Consider the following 22,327-nt stretch of genomic DNA (forward strand, 5'->3'; position numbering starts at 1 on the left):
AGCTTTTTATGAATGTGCGTGCCACTCGGTGGGTTCGCTCTTTTGTTTCACAGTTTTCTAAGGAGGGAGCCGTGGCTGTTTACTCGTGGAATGAAAAAGAAAGTTCTCTGGGTAAATTATCCGGAGAGAGATAAGTTCATTCTCGTAGTATTTATCTGATGTAAGTGGATCTCCGAGAAGCAAATAAAGAGCAAATGAAATGGGGACTTCGGTGCCAGCATCCACATATAACATAAAGCCTGCACTCTCGTCTGCTTGCTTACTCTCTCCATCCTCTCCCTCCATCTGTTACTCTTCACACCCACTCTCTCCAGGCGTTATATACCTGACCTGCACCATCCTTTCCTTAAATCTTTTTGCATGCTCTTTTGATGCAACAACACTTCTGTCCCTCCTCCTATCTCCCTCCCCCCTCAGGCACATCACAGGTAAAAAGCCTTTTTTCTCCCCCCCTCCACCTCACTCTTTCCTCCCCCCTTGTTTTGCCTTTCCTCTGCTCCTACTGTGCCTCTGTTCCACTCATCTCGCTCTCTTGTCTCCTCTTTTAATATCCCACACACCCTCCTGCTCATCCTCAGGCATGCATTACAACTAGTGGGGCACCCAGTACTCCATCTTCTTTATTTATCCCTGCTGTGATTTATTCCCTCTCTCTCCCTCTCCACTCTCTCTCCATCACTTTATCATTCAATTAAATTCCCCTTTGTCTACATTCACTTTATTCTCCGACTTCTCGCAGCCTCCCCCCAAACACACACACATCCCTCCACAGTGCGGCGGCATCCACCTGTGTCGTTTCCTCCACGTCTCTCTCCTCTCCTGACCTCACCTCCTTCCTCCATCCTCTCAGTTTCCAGCACCTTTGCCCATCCCGACTGATACGTCAGAGAGAGCTGCTATGAGTTGCTTTATTTTTTAAATATTTTTCATTATTATTGTTTCATTTATCCGCTCCTTCTATTTTTTGTCTCTCTGCGACTACACAGCCACTGCCAGCCCTACAACCCGCTCCACGGTTGATCCGGGTAGGTTGGCTTGCAGAGCCAGTGGACTGTGTAAGACAGAATAATTGGTTCACCGTAAAATGTAAAAGTGTCATTTTGAACAATGAGGTATGTGGAAGTGGAACAAATTGGAGGCTGGATTTGGAACATGCACGGGAGGGCGGAGGGGTGCAGGGAGAGGTCGGAGTGTGGAGGGGTAGTTGTTCATTTGCGTCGTGGCACACAGCAGGAGATGAGAGTGTGTTTCTCGGTTTGAGCCGAGCTGCAGGTCCACTGAGACGCTGCACCTGAAGAACATCCCCCCGTGTCTGTGTATGTCCAGTTATTTCATTGCTTAATCCCAGTTTCGATGTAAGCTGATGCCTGTGAGCGCTTTGTTTTCTCTGACAGTTACTGGAAAAACTCAAAGAGATTTGAGTGATATAAATCAGGGTACTGCAGCACAAGAAGACACCAGAACACAGTGGACGCGGTGTTGTGAAGAATAAATGAGACAATTCAACAGGTTATTGTGATTCTCCGAGTTTTCAGTATGAAGTTAAAGAGAATTCACTTATTACTGGTGAGAGGAAATGATGAGATTTATACGTTTCCCTCCAGTTCTGACCTCTGATTCAACAACATGAATATTTGTTATAATAATAGACAAGTTGTTGGTGTGCTTTAGACAGCAGTTGAATGTAAATGCACAATCACAGCATGCTCTCCACTCTGGACCTGCTGGATCAAAAAGTTCATAAAGACTAAAAACTAAAGCTTTACTCAATATAAGCACTTTGGAAATAATTTATTATTAGTGTTTAAACAGACTGGTGTGAAATGAAAGAGTTCAGAGGTCAAGAATTATTAATATTTCCGTTCATAGCAGCAGAAGAACAAGCAGACAGAAAAAAATGGTCATAAATGGCACTTTTTTTCTTGTTAAAAAGACTGTATATAAAAGATGGCACTATCACCTTGACATCACAATCTTGTTCTGTGGAACAACATGTAACATACCTGTAAGCAACGTTTACATTACAAGCTTTCCACGCTGTAAATCAAAAATAAGGCTCAGGGGCCAAATTAAGCCCAGCAGAGACACCAAGCTGGTCCACTGAACAACAAGTTTTACAACCTTTTATTACAGGTTTAAGGCATATTGACTTCACTTTGCAGAGAGGAAGATGACACCTTATCTTTTTAGTGTTTTTGACCTTGGATACCAATTTCATGAAAAAACAGGCAACTCAGGGTAAAGTTACGAATCAACAAGGGCTTTGAACTAAATAAGCCATTCTTCACTATATGCACAGAGTCAGTGGTTGTTATGGCGATGGATCTGTCAGTGTTTCTCACTCGTTTCGCATTAAAACAAAGCGAGCTTTACTTGCAGATGCAGATCGTGTGCCTTTAAGTTGGATTGCAGTTTCACCCTCATCTTCTATCACAAAGATGAATTATTAAACATTACTTTAGATTTTTTGTGCGTGTGTTTTATCAGAAGTGTAGCGCTACCGTTTCACTCTGAAAAAGGTGCTACGTTACGTCTTTCAATGTCTGGCATTAGCTTTGTCCTTTATATGTATCCTGGAACTCAAGTCCAATCAATATAACACAATATCTCTCTCAACAGCTCTCACGCTCAAGAATATTATGTTATGAAGTGTAATGACCGTGAATGGTTGCACAGCATGTCTATTATGTTAAGGTCAAGGACTGTCTCAAGCCGCTCTATACAGCACAGAAGTGGGAGATGAACACGGGGAGTGATAGAGATAGATAGGAGGAAGTGGCTGAGAAGGGTTGTGGGGTGGGGTGGAGGGGGGGTGTAGCTGGAGTGCAGTGACGCTCCTTTGTCCTCTGCTGTTTGTCGCTCGCACCTCTCGCCTTTTCATGGCTATAATAACTCACACCACAGCAGCCAGCCCCCACGTGCTGTGTGCGCCAGAATATGGGTGCGTGTGTGTGTGTGTGTGTGTGTGTGTGTGTGTGTGTGTGAGAGAGAGAGAGAGAGAGACTCTGCTCACTTAAGTGTCTCAGTCCAGCTCTGTGCTATTCATGCTTTTTTTAAATGGGTGTGTGTGTCTGACACATGTAATGGTGTGTGTGTGTGTGTGTGTGTGTGTGTGTGTGTGTGTGTGTGTGTGTGTGTGTGTGTGTGTGTGTGTGTGTGTGTGTGTGTGTGTGAGAGAGACAGAGCATGCTGGGTAGGAGGTCAGCTCTATGGTGCATTCCTTCACACCCCATCAGCATCTGGATGGAAGGAGGAGGAGGGGGTCTCTACCTCCAGTTCTCTCTCCTCCCTTTTCTCCCGAGTGAGGGGATGTTGAAGGAGGGGAGCGGCGAGTTTAGCCCCTCGCCCACCGCATTAAATGCACAGGGGTCGTCTTGGCAACGGGAACGCCACCATGGCAACACATGTAGTATAAGTCAGGTGCTGTTGCGCTGCAAACCCATTTGTTGAGAAAGGGAGGGAGAGAGAGAGGTGAGGCGGGGAAGAGGGGAGAGACAGACAGAGAGAGGGAGAGAGAGATGGGGGTGAGACGGGCGGGAGTGGGGGGGCTAGGGAAAACAGACAGGCTGTTAGCACAGGAAAAATATGTTATCGCCGTGGCAACGCAATGTGGCAACTCTCCATGGCAACAGCAGGTGGCTCAGGGGCTGAAATTTGCTGCTTCCGCTGCGTTTGTATGCGTGTGTGAACAGTAAATATCTGCGTGTGTGCGTCCATCTTTCCCCGGCATCTGGCGAGGTGAGAACCGCTTCACGAGTGCAGACGTGAATCCTCTCATTCAGCAACATAAAAACACAACTCGTGCTACAAAGGAAACTCTCCAAATGAGTGGAAGCAAGTTCACAGCGTTCCCCAGGTGTTTTCTGTGCCCTGTCTGTGTGTGTGTGTGATACCAGTGTTGACTGTGTTTGAGAGACGGCTCGTCTGACTGGGAGAAAAGCTCGTCTGACTGGGAGCTAAAGACCACTCAACCTGGAAACGCCCCCCCCCCCCCCAACGCTCTGTCTTTAAATTACAGATCCAGCAGCATCCCTTTTGTGTGTATGTGTGAGTGGAGATATCTCTGTCTATGTGAGAAATGCCGTCATTACCTCCCTCATTAGTGGTGCAATGATCACCTAAACCGAGTCGCCGGCTTTGTGTTTTCCTGTGTGTGTGTTTTAATGTGTCGCGCGCGCCGTATACAGATCGGTCTTAAACATGGCTGTCTGGCATGAGTGCGTGTTAAGTGTTTGCGAGCTGATGATTTCTTTCTTTCTTTTTTCTTTCTTTTTTTTTAATGTGTGTGAATGGACGAGTGGCAGGCGGTGGGGGGCTGTCATGAGAAATTACCCCCATGGACTACAGCGTCGAGGCTGTAATTCTCCGAGGTAATCACAGGGAATAATGGCAACAGTGGGACACCCGGGAATCTAATCACTATAATCAGAAGCACTGGCTTATGGGCTCAAATTCCTGCCTTGCTATCCGCCTCGTGATGAAGCCGGCTGGGCTGGTTGGCTGCTGCGACGCGATCAAATGATTGACCAGTTTTCTCTCCTCTCTCCTTTCTAGTCCTCCGTTGTGGTCGGGGAGTCCCCTCTTCAGAAAGAACGGAGGAGTACTCCTACAAGGTACTGTTTCACCTCCGAGTGTGTGTGTGTGTGTGTGTGTGTGTGTGTGATCTCCCGCCTGTTTCTTTCTTTCTCTCTGTCTCACCCGCTTCCTCTCTCCTCCTCCTCTCTCCCTCCACCCTCTACGGATGTGCCAACTCCAATCATCTCAATTCCAAATCCCTCTTTTTAGAAGCGCACCTTGAGAATACTGAGTGCTGAGTTCTGACACTTGGCTCAGCACCAAGTGTTTTCCAAGTTTGTGGAGAAAAAAAATTTATAAAAAGGGGGGGGGGGGGGAGAGGAGTGATCGAGACACGGCGAGCAAGGCAGGGAGAGAAAGAAAGGAAGAAAATCTGAGCTTCAAATCAGAGGCTGGGGAGCAATCCCCTTGCCTCCTTTGCTCATCTAGTGCAACATATGTACAGTCTCACTTTATTTTTACTCCTGTGCACCCCCCACCCCCCATTTCCCATTATTCCTTGCCTCCCCTCCCTGCCGAACACCCCCCACCCTTCCCTGGTGGTTGGACGGCCGTTTAAATGGACATTCAATCCCAATCAGGGAGCACTCCAGGAGCTCGCTGGGCTGCCGAGCCCTAAATGGAGGAGGAAATGGATACATTAGGCGTCTGCGGCGCGCCCTCCATCGCCGCTGATAATGGAGTAGTAATGGTCAAGGAGCCGGGCTTGGAGAGAGTGTCTGAAAACCTGGACTCCCTCTGGACACACACAGAGAGTCTGAGTGATGCGTCTGAACAGCTGGACAGATGGACGGATGGAAAGAAAGGGGTGGAAAGCTGATTTGGGAGTGCGCATGTCAGGAGGAAACACAGGAGAAAAAAGTCATTTCTTTTTTTTAATTTTCCTTTTTTAATGTGTGTCTGAAAGGAGCGAGTGCAGGAATGGACAGGTGGGAGCGTCAGAGGCAGCAGGGACGGGAAAGCTGTGAGAGACAGCCAGAGGCAAAGACGAGGGAAGAGTCGGGGTGGGGGTGGTCGGGTGCCAGAGCGAGCGAGTTTGGGGCTGTTAGTGCCCTCAGTTATTACTTCCATCTCCCATTCCCAGAGCTTTCAGAGCTGCTCCGCTCTGAGGTGATGTGTCCTGAAATGTGCCTCTCCCCGCTCGACGTGGAAGAATGCAAGGACAATGGCTGGGAGCCGAGTGCTCGACGCAACCTATCACCCCACCTCCACGAGGTTCATTATTCAGTAGCTCTAAATTATAAAGCTTCTGCTCGGTCTAAGTGCTCTTTTTAAACTCAAAGTTCTATCATTTCTGGAGCTAACTCATTTGGAACCAGCTCTGGGCCGTTATTAACCTGTCAGCTGCAAATGAAGGGTGTATCCAAGTCAATAGAAAAATTGACCAGCTTGTAAATGATTCATCGCAGGCAAACCGGTGCATCACAATCGCTTCAAACAAGCATCGGCTTTGTCTGTTGACAGATATCTATTGACAAATGATTATCAGCAATTCCAGCAGGACTGCAAATCCCGCCAAATGGTGGGAACTCATATGCTTGTACATTTCTCCATAGGTTTGCTGTTCTAGTAAATGATAAGCCGTTACAGGAAGCGCACTGTTGCTGCAGTAGCAGAGGTGAAAGTTAAGTACAATTTGGAGGAATTCAAGAAAAAAATATATTTACGACATTTTTTTATCAGCTGAGTTAATTTGCCTTTTAGGCTTAAATCATAACTAACAAGTGAAATGCTGCCCAAAGTTAATTAACGACCTGATGTTGTGTAAAATTCTTATAATTATCTTCAAAACAGCCGGCTGCAATATTAAAATTAGCTGAAGATGTAAATAAAAGTAGCAAACCTGCACTAAGTCAGTATGTTATAATACATATAAAATGAATCATCTCTCTGCTCTGCTTTTGCAAAACTTCATTATTATCAGTATTTATGTTTGATGTGGAAGAAAAATCTAGAAAAGCACGTGATATAAAATATATGGAGCCGAGTAAAAACTAGATCGTGATGATTATGTATGCATGTGTACTTATTCAAACCAGGTACTTCAGTAAAAGAAAGGTTCCACCTGTCTTGTCGGGTCTTTTTGCACTGCAGCGTTGACGCTTTTACTCAAGTCTAAATACGTCTTCCAGCGCCGTGTAGGTGTGATTTAAAAAATCTAAAACGTTCAGCAACTTTGGTTCAAAAGTGGCCATCCTGCCCTCCAAGACCATCTCCAGTCCTGTGCTGTTTTAAGATTGCACCCAGGAAGTCCTGCTCTCCGTACTACTGGATCTGCTCCTGTGTCAAACTCAAATATGAACTTCCAAAATCTCTGATGTTGAGCAACAGTTTTGTTGAACTGGCCAAAAAAAGCTTTTATTTGTGACAGGTTTGCTGAACTTTTTCATTACGCCTCATATGAGGTGTAGACAAAATAATGAAAGACTTCATGAAACAGGAATTAAGGCACAGGATTCAAAATCCTCAATAATGTATGCAGCTTACACTGGTTCATTCAATTCAGTGTTGTTTATTTATATAGCACCTGTCGCCTCAAATCGATTTACATTATATGGTAAAGACCCTCCGGTGACACAGAGAAAACACCAACAATCAGACGAGTCGCTGTGAGCAAGAACTTGGCAACAAGGGGGACGAAAAACTCCCTTTTAACAGGAAGAAACCTCCAACAGAACCAGGCTCAGGGAGTGTGAAGAGAGCCAGAGATCAATAATAAACAATAATAATACTTGAATAACGTCAGACCCTCCCTGCCTGGTACATGCAGTTCTCTTACAGGCCTGTTCCCGTGTTTTCTAGCACGTCTGTTCTAAAATGTGTGGTCTTTTGCCCTAAACCGAGAGAACGCCGATGACATAATCAGGGTTACTTTCTCATGCTTTGAAGTGCTCTCTCTCTCCAGAGCCACAGAAGATACTTTACAACAGCATTCTCAGGATGAGAAGAGCTCCTCATGTCAAGTAAACTCTGCTTCAAGTATAAAATTGATGTAATATCCCTCAAAGCTAAAACGAGACTAAAAGAGTTCTAAGAAGCCTATCGTTGCGCATACTGAAGATCAAAATAGGCGTAGAGGAAACATTTGAAAATCACAGGTGCTGATTAGATTTCAGCCTGATAACGCCTGTTTGTAGTTGTGTTTAAAGGGCTTTTTTTCAAGTCCGAGTAATCGAGTGTTGCTTTTATTTATTTTAATCTCCCACCCCTGCAAGTTATAGCAGATGTCAGTCAGCCAACCACTTAAACACTCGGCTGTAGCGTCAGATAGACAAGCCAGTTAGACATCCAGTTAAACTGCCAGCAACTTCAGCCCACCAGCAATCCAGTCCGTCAGTCAGCCAGTCAGTCAGACACCATTAGTATGCATCCTGCCCTCAGACTTTAACACACAGCAGCCAGGCCGGGGGAGAGGCGGGAGGCGGGGGTGGGACACGTTTTGACTGAGCGAGAGGCCACGTTCAAACGGTTGCATTCTCAAGGTCTGCTGGGAGTAACCTTTGACCCTTTGCACTCCACGTGTGTGTGTGTGTGAATTCAGCGAGTGTTTGTGTGTTTTGGTGCCTCTGCTGGCCGCGTGGAGACTGCAGCCTGCAGGGCCATGTGGAACTCATTTAACAGGAGAGCAGAGGAGGTTGAATGCGTTTACGGCACATGAGAGGGGAGGGAGGCCGAGGGCTCTCGCTCGTCCTGGAAAACAGGCAGGCAGGGAGACAGGCGGCAGGCGAAGACGTAGGAAGCAGACAGAAAAGGCAGAGCAGCTGACCAGACATCGGAAAAAGACAGACTAGAGGATATTTTCTCTCCAGGAAAAAAGAGATAGAAATGCAGACAGACACCTTTTCTTGTCTGTTCATACATTTCTTTCTCTTGTTTTCTGCTTCCAACCACACAGAGCTTTTTTTCCTTTGCCTTTCTCCAAGCTTGTAAAATGTAATGCTCGATCTCAGCGAGCGGGGACGGGCTTTGGGAGTGCTGCCTGGTCTTTCTCAGCTTAGTTTGTCACCTCATATCCACAGCATATGTCCCAGGTTTTTTACCTGTGGCGTCGGCGTGCGTGCTCGGTTGGAGATATGAGTCACCACTATACATAGAATGACAGATCGATGCACAGAGGGGAAAAAATCAACAAGTGAGGATGGAAGAAAGAAATTCAAACAGTCAGCAGAGCGAGGAGGTGAATGTAGAGGTCACATATGTAAGAGGAGCTCGTACCTATAGTAGAGGTTATATGTATGTGTGTGCAGATGTGTGCATCTAGGATAAACTGCTGTTGCTGAGGTGTGAGAGCCCATGTCAAACATTTCTCTCTCTCTCACTGTTTTCACTCATGAAATCTAGACAAGACTGAATCTGGACGTCGCCCACTGGTTTGGGCTCAGCTGCATTAGCCAGTGATGAAAGATAAAGCAGATGCAGTTCCGCACATGGCCACTAGAGGCTCACTCCCAATAACATGTCAGTCCCCTTGGATCTCCATGTTAAAATGTCCCGATTTACAGTCTGATACAAACAGCTGTTTTGGTTTGTATATTACATTTATGCTTATGTTGTTTTTAATAACATACAATTTAATTCTTATTTAAGCTTAAAGTTTGCACCAGGTGTCACCTCAGCTAATCCAGCCCACTGAATTTGCTGTGTTTGTGCCTTTTCGGCGATAATTAGCAAAATAATGAGTCTTACAGTGTTACCACCAGACTAAGAACTTTGAGTTCTACTTTGTTCATGTGTTACTTAAAACTAATTAGTAGATATCAGTGTTTGTTTGTTGTTTATGGAAGCAGCTTGCTAGCCAAACCTGCCATCTAGGTCAGTGGTCCCCAACCCCCGGGCCACGGACCGGTACCGGTCCTCGAGTCGTTTGGTTCCGGGCCGCGCGAGTTGAGGCTCGGGTGTGAAATTTATGGTTTTCAGGGTTTTTATCGTTAACTCTGTTTCCCTGGGTCTTTCCCGTGTTGTAGTTGTGTGTCTTATTTTGAAAGAAATATTCACACGTTACCATAGCAACCAGAGAGCATTAAGGGGCAGAGAGGAGGATGTGACTCTCAATGTTGTTGGCGCATTTCAGGAGGATGCTGCTAATAAAGTTACACAATTAAACAGCGAATTCATGTTTATTATTTACAAAATAGCACAGTTTTTGTCTCGGTCGTATCATTTTATTTTGTTGTATTTATCCGTGACACAAGGCCAGTGACTTTGCTCATCTTTTATGCACAGTCTGTTATCGAGGCAAGTTTAAAGCAGCCTGACACACAGCAACCAGCCGTTTGTGATGAGGTTTCAAACAGAGCCGCCTGCTCTGCTCTCACATTCGAGAACTGATGCATTAAAGATTGTTTACCGTCCACCGAACCGACGCGTCTGCTCGATAACGTCGTGAAAAGTTTAGGGTGCGAACTAAGAAACGGCTTCTCTGCCCTGCTTTCCCAGAGTGGTAGATCCCTTCTGATGCATGATCTACCACTCTGTGGCATGTGGAAAGGGAACCGTTGCTATGGTAACCCAAAGCCTGACTGGAACGAGAGGTGGGGAGGAGAAAGGGTGGGTGCGTGTCAACCCGGGGAGACCACTGCCCACACGCACACATCCATGCAGTGAGTGATCAAGATTACAAAAGAGACTCTGTGCAGGGACTTACTTATAAGGTTATGGAGAGCAGAGCTGGAGATATCAGGGGCAGAGCCGCGCTAACAGGAGTCAATAAGATTACTGTGGACACAGGCGGCCAGAGAGAGGCAGCAGACGCACACTTACAATGACAAAATCATAATGCACGAGTGTTCGTGTGTGTGTGTGGCAACATGAACCAAATATACAAGATTGCTTTCCACATGGGGGGGGACTTGTATGTTTTAATGAGCTTGTGGTTCTCGAGGCAAATTAAATTTCTGCTCATAACATCGATCATAAATTCACTGTATGGGCTGAGATTTAACCCCTCCTCCCAAAAATGCTTCAGCTGCAGTGTATTGATGGCTTGATGAACGGTGTTCACAGTCTCACCTTAACAAATGTTTCTGCGGCAGACAAAAGGAAACAGCAGGTCATCGTTTGCGAAACACAAACTGACCCCAGAGATGAAAATGACAGCTGTTCCAGGGAACTGGGATGACTGTGGTGAGCAGCCAGCCTTGAATAATGAGAGCTTTTGGATCAGATGTACGCTCTTCTTTTCTCTTCTCTTCAAAGTGTATAATCTGTGTAGAAACTATATATAGATTCACATAAATTACAATTAAAGCTTAAAACCTGTTTAGATCTTCCTTCTGGTCTGCCACAGTCCAGTCTGAGTAGGAAACCAGAGACAAGACTTTGGCCTCGGTGGAAAATCTGAAATGGCTTAAGAAACAAATTATCATGTGGAACTTCTTAATGTTTGTCTTAAATCTGAAATGTTTTTCCAGCTGAGGCATTGTTGTAAACTAGAAAAAGTTCTAGTATATACTTAAACACCCTGAATACTAAAAAAACTTTTTACATTATTTCTCCAGCATCTTGATTGCAGGTTAGCTGTAAAAGTTTACTTTGTCTACCCTTAGTTTACAATCTCTTTCATAATTACAAATTAAAACCATATGTCGAAATTTCACAGACCTGAGTCACTGCGCGATTCATTGGGGAAGATGTTTTTATCGCTGTATTACTGAAAGTTAGATGACTGTTTTTAAACAGCACTTTTAATCACTTTTCTTTATTATGATGATCAGCTGGTTCTTATATAGCATTTTTCTACACTAGCTGATGACTCAGAGCGCTTTATACAACATGCTTCAATCACCCAAGCACTATTTTTTATCCTTAAGTGATTTAACTGTAACACATACTCTGATGATGGATGCATCGGAGAGAAACTTGGGGTTAGTAACTTGCCCGAGGATATTTGGCATGCAGACTGGAGCAGCCATGGACTGAACCACCAACCTTCTGACTAGTAGCTGCTCTGCCTCCTGAGTATTTTTAACCCAGTGCTGTATTTACATTTATTCTTTCAGTGATTACTTTGGTTATATTTGCCATCTCTTTTATCTATTCTTCATGATTTGTGGTTAGCTCGGCGTTTTCATTCTTTATAGTTTTGTATATAAGAATTTTTGGGGCAGCTGGAAAACACTTTGCATAAACGCCTGTTCTACACACATAAAAGTGACTTTATTTGAAAGACTGAAGCTTCTTAAATGTTGTCAACTGTCTGTACTTTAAATATGAAGCTACAGCTAGCAGCCGGTTAGCTTGGTGTAGCGTGAAGAGAGGAAAGAAAAGCTAACAGTCAGGGTGGTTCTCTTTAAAGTTAATATAAACTGTCTGCCACCAGACAGCAACTTTTAGGAAATCAAAAATAAATGAATATATATCATATTTTTTGTTGTTTAAGTGTTTCTATCTTATGCTAAACTGAGCTAATTTAAGCTAACTAGCGCTGCACTGCAGCTCTACATTTACCGTACAATCACGAGAATAATATCAATCTTCTTACGTAACTCTCAGCAAAAAGGAGCAACTAAGCTAATTTCCATACATTAGCTGCACACACACGATATTAAAATATCAAGGTGAAAGGTTGGACGTTTTTCTGCCTGCTGTTAGATTGGCTCAGGTTTGTAAGCCGTAACCTTCGTCTGTCACTACAGATTTTTAGGCCCAAGTTGTTCCGAAGCCAGTCCATTTCCACGACCGTGTGTTTCAGGATGTTGTCTGTGTGGGTTTCTTTCTCCAGTGACCTCTCTGTATTCTGCACCAGTCACATCATGCTTCAATGTGGTGACCACATTAGCGAGGTGATTAGCAGCACCTGTCTTTGCCAGTAGAAAAGCTTGGCTTTCCAGACATGAGAATTCAATCTTTGTCTCATTAGTCTGCAGAAAGTATCGTTTGGTAAACTCCAGGTGGGCTTGCCATATGCCTGTTTTTTCAGCGGAGTAAAATGGCACTTAGGCAGAGTGCCGCAGAGTTGTCCTTCTGGTGGGTTCTTTAGTTTCTTTGAAAATTGGTTTGCGTGACCACTGGCTACACTTCCTCCTCCCTGACCAAGGCTTTTCTTGCCTAGACCAGATGGACGACTGTTGGAAGACAAACTTCTTCCACAACAATAGAGCTCGCTGCCCAACGCAGTCGGATGTCGCAGGTCTGCTGAGGGTTCTTTGAGCTTCTTACTGTGGCGTTAACACTGATCTGTTGAGCTACTAGTTCACCTTCAAGTTTAATGCTAATGATGGAAGTCTTATAGGCCATTTGTCATGTGATCAAGTAGTTAAAAGTTAGTTGAAAAAGTCATGATAACTATTATATTCATGTCTGACACAAAGAAATGGAAGTCTTGTTGCCTAGATAACCACTGAATGTATTTGCCACACAGCCATTAATCAGTAAAAGACTTTCTTCACTGAATAAAGTTTGAAGGTAAAAAAAATAAAGTCATTGAATGTCTTTATTTAACCTTTATTTATACACAAAGTCTCATTTACAAGAGAGACCTGTTCAGGCTTCAGGTTCAGATGAAACGGGGAAAAAAAGTGAAATTTAATGACGGTTTCATAAAATAGACACTGAATCATTTTTATCTGCAGCTTTAATTTCAAAATACTAACCCGCTTTGGAAAATGTTGCTTTCTGACATTTGAGACGAACCAATAAAAAAGATCAGCAGATAAATTAGTAACGTAAAAAGATGTGAATTTGTCCCGTTTTTCTCCCTCAAAAAATAGATTTACTTGGTTATTTTAACACTTGGGTTCGAAACAGATGTGCCTTTCAGATTTTCAGATCTGCGGTTTCCCCCTTTGCGTTCCAGCGGCTGCTGTATCAGGCAGGCTGGATTTGGCCGTGCCCAGCGGTCGTTGGTAATTGAATGATTTGCAGCGGCCTTAACTCATTTATGACGCTTTCCTGCTCAATTTAACCTTGCCTCGCTCATCAATATTGCCCCGTTGGCCTCCTCGAATGGACAGTGGATGCTCATCGAGCTGCTCCCGGGTCTTATGGAGGTCGGATCTGAGAGGTTTTTGTTTTTTTAGGAGCTTCTTCTGTTGCTGGCTTTTTTTTTTTTCTGTCTTTTTTTTTTTTATCCCTCCGCTCGTCACTGAAACTGATTCGTGTCTTGCGTGTAACTGATGTTCCATCTGCTCTCTCTTTCAGTTCCTCGAGGTGTGATCCAAAATGGCGCCCGTGTCAGGAGCCAGGCCCTCTTCCCTGTTATCAGACCCTTACCTGTAAGCCCTGTGGGGAGCAGAACCTCGGCCATAAGGTGGGTAAACTTTGCTCCTGCTGCCTTCAAACGTATAATTAACACCAGCGGGGGCTGCACAGATGCATTCCCTCTCCCACAGACACGCCTGCACCTACATGCAGTGGCACAAAGCTCGGGGAGCTCCCAAATTTTCCACTGATAGTTTACATAATTACATCTTTATTGTGCTCGAAAGTCAGAGGCGTTCACACGCTTCCCGCCGTGCACAACGTTTCATCCAGGTGTGTTTATATAATGGCCTCTCGCAGACACACAAACACAAACAGGTTTATTAGAGGGAGAGGCCTCGTGATTCAAAGAACATTGGGAGCATGCACGGACATGCACATCCATCACAGGAGCACGAGAGTATGATGGCCTGCACTGCATAATGAATTAAACATACCCGAAAGGCTCACTAAAGGTTTGCAGTGAATATTTGATCACTGTAAGGGAGTGCATGTTTTTCTTATGAGATATTAATATGCTCACGCTCTCATTCTGGGGGGAGGGGGGGATGTCCGGGGGGACAGGGCACGCTGCTGAAGCTACTTTTTGATTTATGGGTTGTCAGGATTAACCCCCATCCCACGCCGTCCTTTGACGCTTTACAGCGAAAAGTGTCTCCCGACTAATAGAGCAAAATGCGCGTCGCAGTGTAACGAGGACGAACAGTTAAACGGCCTCGCCGCAGAATCGTCACCGTCGAGGCGCTCTGACTTTAGAGTTCGCAAGGTTCTTTATGTGCTGAGCAACCTTCGAGACAATGGGTGCTGCTAAAAATGCACCGTGTCATTGGGGTGGGGGGCGCAAAGGTGGCAATCTGAAAATGAGGCAGCTCGTTTCTGAAAAGGATGGCTGAGTCTTTGTGAAATACGGGCTTTTATCTGACCTCAGAAATATGCGCATGAGGCCCGAGGGAGCTATTTGTGGCTGATAGATTAGAACCTGAACTTTCTTTCTAGTAAAGCAGAGAAGCTTGAGTGTCAGTGGAGTGAAGCAGGTCCAGGCAGGCAGCCCGCCTGGCAGTGTGACAGCACGAGTAACGTTATTCTCTCCCGCTCTGTGTCCTCGATCCATACAGATCATCCCTGGGCGATTATCTAAGCCGAGGACAGGACAGCCCAACCTGCTACTCTCCTCCGCCCTGCGGCGAGGACCTCCAGGACGACCACACTTACAGCACCGCCAAATCCCCCAGTAGGCTGTGCTCCTCCCAGGTCACCTCCCCTTCCTCCCCCGTGGACGACGACGACATTATCGCCGTGGAAATCCAATCAGACGTCAAACCCGAGCCCCGGGAGATCCCACTGGACTCTCACGTCACCACTGCCGCCACCACCACTACCTACATTTCCCAGCAGCCCCCGCGCGGACAGAGACGTAGTTTGGGGGGAGCCGGGACTCTGGCTGGGAGCAGTTTGCCCTGGACCAAAAGCCGAGCGAGAGGCATTAGTGACACGCTGCCGCTGAAGAAGCGGCGCGCGGCGACGGTGGAGAAGCCGCCGGAGAGCGACGACGAGGAGATGAAAGAGGCGGCGGGATCGCTGCTCCACCTGGCGGGGGTTAGAGCCTGCCTCAACAACATCACAAACCGCACCGCCAAGGGCCAGAAGGAGCAGAAAGAGGCCCTGAGAAACTAAGACACACACACATAGAACAAAGCATAGACACACACACACAGACGGCTTATAGCTCCAAGCACACACACACAGATTTACACACACACACACACACACACACACACACACACACAACTAGGTCAACAGGTAACATTACTACAGCATTAGTCTCAACGGACACTTGTCATCTCCCTCTATCTATCTGCAGGGCATTAGGTGAATCCTACTTATTTGTGGCAATATCAAAAATCTATGTTTTCCTACATGTTCAGCAACACTAAACATCGATGGGTATTTCTCATATGTCTTTGTTGGTTTTTTGTTGTTTAAAAAGGGGATGAAAGCCATAAAAAAAGGAAAAAACAAAAGCACGTTTTGTCACTAATTTGGACGAGCGCGACAAAACCGAGTCACGTTGCCGGGAGGGGGAGGGCGGGAGCTGATGATGGCTGTTTGTCTTACCTGTTTGTTTCTATGTGAATCTGTAGCAATCTTGCAGTGATGCCGGCAAAGGCGGGTCGGCCGCCCGCCGGCATCACTCTCCTACATCCACGAGCACAAATGTGAGACTGTGCCAAAGATAAGCGACCAGGTTGCTTCATGTAGCCGATACGACAGCTGACAAGAAAAAAAACAAACACAAAAAAAGTTCAAAGATGGCGTAGTAGAGCTAACGAGAGAGAGCGAGTGACCTTAAGTGTGGAAATAAATGTAAAACCCAATGTGATATATATTCATGCACTTATTTTACGCCACTTATAATAAAAAGCATCATGGGTAAAGACATGGTTTATTTCAAGAGCACTCATAGTATTTAAGAATAAATATATTAAAATTTAAAAAAAAAAAAGGTCATGTTTTATCACCATAGAGACGGATAGTGTGCCGGGTCTGAGGCAATATCTCCTTCATTTTGTTGTTGTTGTTGCATAATGTAAAACCTCCTCCCTCCACCCCCTCGTACTTCTCTCCATTAGACGACGTAGATACCTGGTATAGATATCATAGCTGCCAGTAGCTGCCACCACCTTCCTCTTCATTTGACAAAGAACTATATACATGAACTGTGGGTTTAGGTTTCTGTTTGTGTCTGTTTACCCTCACTCTACCCTCATAAAGATATAAGCAATTTGCCCCTGTGCGGGCAACTCTGTAAAAAGGTTAGAAAATATTTTATTTTTTTCCTTTTTCTTAATTGAAGCAATTTGACCTGCAGGACTTTCTCAGTTATATTGCATGGGTGCTTGTAAATAAGATAAAAAGCAAATCTTTTTTATTCAAAGATCATGTAAGATAAACGATGTATTTAGCATGAAGCATGACTTATTTTCATATAAACCTTGATCCTAGAGGAAAGAAAAAAAAAGTTTTGCCGCCAATTCTTATACCCGTGATTATATTGGAGATTTTCTTTTCTTTTTTTTTATTTCGTCTCCTTGTTTTTCTGAGCGGGCTTTCAAAGACACGTCTTCAGGGAGGAAACGTGGGAGATCACTCTGCAATTAGAGGCCCAAAGGACGCCACCTCTGGGCTTCGGGTTCAGGCTTATAACGTAGGCCAGCTGAAACACCTCTTGGGGGGGTGGGCTTACGACAACTTCTGCCTGTACAGTGATTTCTTTTATTTTTTTTTTTATTTAATTGTTTTAGGTGTTCAATGTTAAACCCGGTGTTATCCCAGAACACGTCTGTGGAGTGTGTGCGTTTGTGTGCCCAGGAACACACACCCTTTAACATCGTGCCTGCCTGCCTGCCCTCAGTACCTCTGTTGTCACGACAGAACCTGTCTTTATTTATAACAGTATTGTTTTTACTTTTACTTCAGTGTGTAAATGTACGCGTGTCCTTCCTCTCCATCGGCATTGTTCGGTGTAAATGTTTGAAAGGGGCGCGGGAGACCTTGTAGATGCCCTCATATCTCCAAGAAAAGAAAAAAAAAGACGACATGGGAAGGGGACGTTTCTTTTCTCTGATTTACAGACAGTATTTTTAACCCCAGGTGCATCATGGCTAAAACGGGAATGCGCGCACAAGTATTATCCGACCCTCGTCTGCGTATAAAATAAAGCCGCTTTTTAGGTGAAAACGTAGGCTGGGCTTTGGCTGTAGCAGCAGAGCCAGACGGGGGAGAGGTGGGGTGGGGGTTTGTTTGAGCTGAAGAGACGTTGAACGATCGTCAGCGAGCCAAGCGGGAGGAAAACAAATGCATGCTCCCATCCACCGGCACAGTCTTTCGCCACCTGTAGCATGCATCACTGGCCTTGCATTTTGTGTGGTACCCATAAAGAGAAAAAAGAAAAAAAAAGGGGGGGGGGGGGGGGTAAAGGAGACACTGTTAGTGTTGTCGTTGTGTGCCATCTGTCTGTCGTCTGATGTGTGTCTGAGTGCTCCCGGGTCAAGCACTCTGCTGTATTCGATGTACCAATCCGCCGCTGTGGTGACTAGTAACCGCGTTGAGTTGGCAAGAGGCATGTCGAGGGGGTAGAACGTGTCGCTTTAGCAGCGCACGTTTGTTTTTTGGGGGTTTCTGCCTCGGGCTCACTCTGTGACATGCAGGAAAGAAGATCTGTTCACCTCTGAGTCCTGGTAAAACACATGAACTGTACCTGGACGTATTAAAGCAAAGTGCATCCACTTCACTGCCTGAAAAGCCCCCAAACAGCAAAGTGTTTTCTTTCAAACCTGCCAAACGTACCACAAAAAGCTCCTAGAAGAATAGTTGCCATTATTATTATTTTTTTTATTATTTGTTGACGTTTTTACGCGCCTTTTAAATTTTCCTGTTTCTTTTTGTTTCTCTCTTTCTCTGACAGACTTATCTATAATACTGCCATTATTTTATTTTTTCCGCGACTGTCTGAGCTGAATATTGGAAAGCCATAGGTTAGAGATGTCAAAATGCAAAACTGTTATTGATCTGTGCGATGTGATGCAGGGTACACCCAGGTGTTGTTTTCTTGTTTTCTTCTTCTTCTTTGTTTTTTTTTCTTTTTCAGTAAATGTTCAGTTTTCTCCTTATTGTGCAAATCATATTGCCAAAGAATGATTTCAAGACCTATTTCATCACTACATGTAAATATCAACGTTGTCCAATACCGTGGCAAAAAATATATAAATGTTGTTTTATTTTGTTTTCCATTTTCTGAGAAACTACAATGATGTTTATGTGATGTATTGTCTTCCAGTTGGTTGCAATAATAAAAAAAAATACGAGTTGCAGAAGCTACGCTTGGCTGTTGTTCTTCAGTGGATATCATGCAAGACAAAAGACAAAAGCATAGTTACAGTCGGAGATATGGACGTCAACTGAAGTGGCACCGCTGTTACTCATCCAGTGGGCAAATCTCACACAGTACTGTGGGACATAAAGTATCAGGCAACCCTAATTTCTTTATATTTCGATAAAGCAATGTGAAATAGGTGCAGCAATTTATGTGCAAACATACATGGAAAAAAATGATTTTGCATAATTCAAACGAGCTCAAAAGTCAATATTTGGAATGACCACCTTTATTTATGGGCCACCAAACTTTGGAAAAGTGCACTATTGCTAAAAACCATCATCGAACTCAGGTGTTCCAATCACTTCAGTGGTCGCATGTGTATAAAAGTTGGCATCTATGCATGCAGACTGCTTCTGCAAACATATGTGAAGGAATGAGTTGCTCAGTGAGCTCCAGCGTGGTACTGTGATAGGATGCCACCTGTGCAACAAGTTCAGTCATGAATAAAATGTTCTCTACTAAATGTACCACCGTCAGCTATTCATCTATTAATGGTGTTATAACAAAATGGAAGTGATTGGGAATGCAACTCAGCTACAAAGTGGTAGGCCACGTAAACTCGCAGAGCGGAGTCAGGACATGCTGACTTTCTGCAGAGTCAGTCACTACAGACCTCCAAACTTCACGTGTCCTTCAGATTAGCTCAAGAACAGTGCGCAGAGAGCTTCATGGACGGGTTTCCATGGCTGAGCAGCTCCAGCCAAAGATTACATCACCAAGCACAATGCGTCAGATGCAGTGGTGTAAAGCACGCTGCCACTGGACTCGTGTTCTCTGGAGAGCACGATTTCTTTGTAGTACAAGAGTCCAGGTGCTGACCTGGTCTGTCGACAGACCTTTGCCCATCAAGCTGTGCTATCTTGGGCATTTTTGTAAGACTTTAATTAATTATATGTTTTTGCAACAGACTGCCAGTAGCAAAGTACCTTAACATACTACTAAAAATAGGTTCTTTGCTAAGGCATCTGTTTTAGGTGCAACACTGGTTAATTTCTTCAGTTGCCTTATATTATTCTTGAATGATGCATCGGTCAGTGTTAAACAGCTCCTCTGAAAATGGTCAGGTACAAGGACTGGACTGGAAATGACTGAAAAAGCACAAGAAAACTTTGAAATCCCACTTTGAGCCCACCTTGAATTTCTCTTAAAAATTCGAGAAAATCTGGCTCCTTGGAAGCAAAATAAAATAATCTAGAAATTAAGTGTCTCAAGACTTTTGCACACTGCAAGCCCATTTGCAACCCACCTCCACCACACATAAACTGCTGTAAATCAACCATTCTGAGTTTTGTTAAGAACATATTGACTGGAAGCTGATCAGAGTACTAAACAATTAGCTGTTTTCATCTCAGCACTTCAAGTGAAATGTAGTAAAGGATGTCAGCCTTTGTCATCCACCTCCTCAGCACCACACACAAACCCACACTTACTAGTAGAGTGCTACCTTTGTGATACTAGAGACTCTAATTTGCTCTCAAGACTGACCCCAATCATTAACCTCACATATTCCCATCAACAAGAGTCTTATCATAACCAAGCCTTTCCCGCCAGTTAATTATTCATTTGCTTCCTCTAATCATTTAAGTTCAATACTTCTGATTAAAGTCCTGCTCCCCCTCCCTAAGGGAAAGAAGTAAAAGAGTTAAGTGTACCAAAGAGTGCCTCAGTGTCTTATCAATCTGAGTGGTGCCATTTTGGAGCCGTGTGGCAGTGGAAGCCCATTCATAATTGAAGCAGAGACCGGCTTAATCTTGAGCCAGTGCCTCCCTGTGCAGCACGCTCCCACCACAACACAACTGGAGCTAGCAGCTCCTCTGTTGCTATGCAACTACAGCGAAGAAGAAGAGGGGGGTGAGAAAAGAAAAGTGTGCATTCTGTGGATCTTTAGAGGGCATCTTACTACTCAGTTACAGAGAGTGAGACTCAAAGGTAGCGACAACATTTCATGGATAACATGGCTTCACGTCTGATGAAATCTCACATTCAGAAGCACAGATTAAACAAAGTCTTTTTCCTATCATGTCACTTCTTTCCTCTTTTTCCCTCCCCAACTGTTCTCCACTGGAAAAGGTTTAAAGTGAATCCAAAAGCACATCCTTGTCAGGGGCGGACAGGCCTTTAATTTCATCTCAGTGAACTAAATGAAATGAATTCAGGTGGTGTAATATGCCATTTCAGAAGAGCCACACTGAACCGCTGAGTGGATTGATGCACGCGGAGAGCTGTGTGCTCCCCGGTCTATATCATCCATATCCTCAGAATGACCAGCGAGGCAAGTTTCCATGGAGACAGAAGTGGAGGTAACGTTCTCTTGTCAGCTCTCATTTATTGCAAAGCTTTATTGTTTTTTGTGGGGGGTAAATTTCCCCTTTGGTAGTCAGGGCAAGTCTGTTTCAGAGCAAGCAAACAAGGCCAGTGGATGTTGCTCATCCAAAAATTCACTTAAATCTGCTTTTATTGAATAACGTGGAAAACAGTTGCGTGTTTTACAAAGTGGATTGTGTGAGTGTGAGTGTGTGTTTGAGTGTGAGTGTTGAAATGTGGAAGAGAGAGCCTGTTTTCCTGGTGCGTGGTGTGATCACCCTCTTGTGGTGGCACGATGTTACTACATAAAGCACACTGGCCCCACAGAGAAGCATTACAGGTGCAGTTACGAAGCTGGTAAAGGTCAGACTTGTTTAAGAGGCACCTGTGTCGCATGAAAGTATTAAAGTGTGGACCAGTAGTGAAAGAAGCATTCAGATCCTCTGCTTAGGTAAAAGTAGTGCTGAGCTAACACAAGGTCCAACGATTAAGTGCAAAAGTCAATTAAACTGTTGGTGTTGTTACAAGTGAATACATGAAAAAATTATTAGCACTATTTCTTAAATAGCCTTTATGCATTATATGTGATAAGAATATCATGTTTTTCCTATTAATAATGGTTACATCTATAAACATGTTGGCACTGACAACTGTATAGTGACAATAAAGGCATTCTGTTCTATTCTGTTCTATATGTATATTTTTTTTAAATATTATATTTAATCTGCAACAACCAACCTTGGCTATTAGACAAAAGCATTTCTCCAAACATGTTGAATAAAACTGTTAACATTAAAGGAGACATACTATTTCTTGATATTTATTATTATTGTTGGGCTATACTAGTGCAGCTTTACACGAGTCATAGTTTTAAAATAATCTGTATTTATCTTATAGTGGTCTTTGGTTTATTCGCTTTCTAAAATGAGATGCTTTAGGTTCTGATTGGCAGCCCCTCAGAAACCCCTGAGAAAACCCGTCTAAAGCCACCCCAAGGCCTGAGCTTTTAGCTCATGATTTGTACATATGCTGAAGGCATTATTTGAATGTTTTCCCATATTTAATATGAGCATCGATCATTACAGCATACAGTTCTAATATATGATGGAAAACAGGAAAAAGAATAGAAAGAAAAAGAAAGAAAAAATGAAATAAGTTAATTTAAAATGACTTAGCTATATGCTAATAGGCTTTTATTAGCATTTTAAGTAACCAGCTACTTTTATCTAATTAATTCCTCTATTTTTAATTCATCACATGGTTCGTAATACTTACACTTTCCCTAACTCAATAAACAAGATCACAGAGCATTAA

At 44.1% G+C, this 22,327-nt stretch overlaps 1 protein-coding gene across 1 annotated transcript in view; it reads left to right on the plus strand.

Annotated features, from left to right (window-relative positions):
* ches1 (checkpoint suppressor 1) overlaps positions 1-16,105 on the plus strand; it is a 60,768-nt gene extending 44,663 nt beyond the window's left edge. The window contains exons 4-6 of the mRNA XM_086263220.1: positions 4,555-4,613; positions 13,714-13,822; positions 14,889-16,105. Coding sequence (XP_086119346.1) covers positions 4,555-4,613; positions 13,714-13,822; positions 14,889-15,447 — 727 coding nt within the window. The 3' untranslated portion in view covers positions 15,448-16,105. The remainder of the gene's footprint in view (positions 1-4,554; positions 4,614-13,713; positions 13,823-14,888) is intronic.
* The last annotated feature ends 6,222 nt before the right edge of the window (positions 16,106-22,327 follow it).

The sequence above is a fragment of the Aulonocara sp. 'chitande type north' Nkhata Bay genome, linkage group LG15 (genome assembly GCF_057382095.1).
Source record: "Aulonocara sp. 'chitande type north' Nkhata Bay isolate Kocher_YH1m ecotype deep benthic linkage group LG15, A_spYH_male_GT1.1, whole genome shotgun sequence".
Classification (NCBI taxonomy): Eukaryota; Metazoa; Chordata; class Actinopteri; order Cichliformes; family Cichlidae; genus Aulonocara; species Aulonocara sp. 'chitande type north' Nkhata Bay.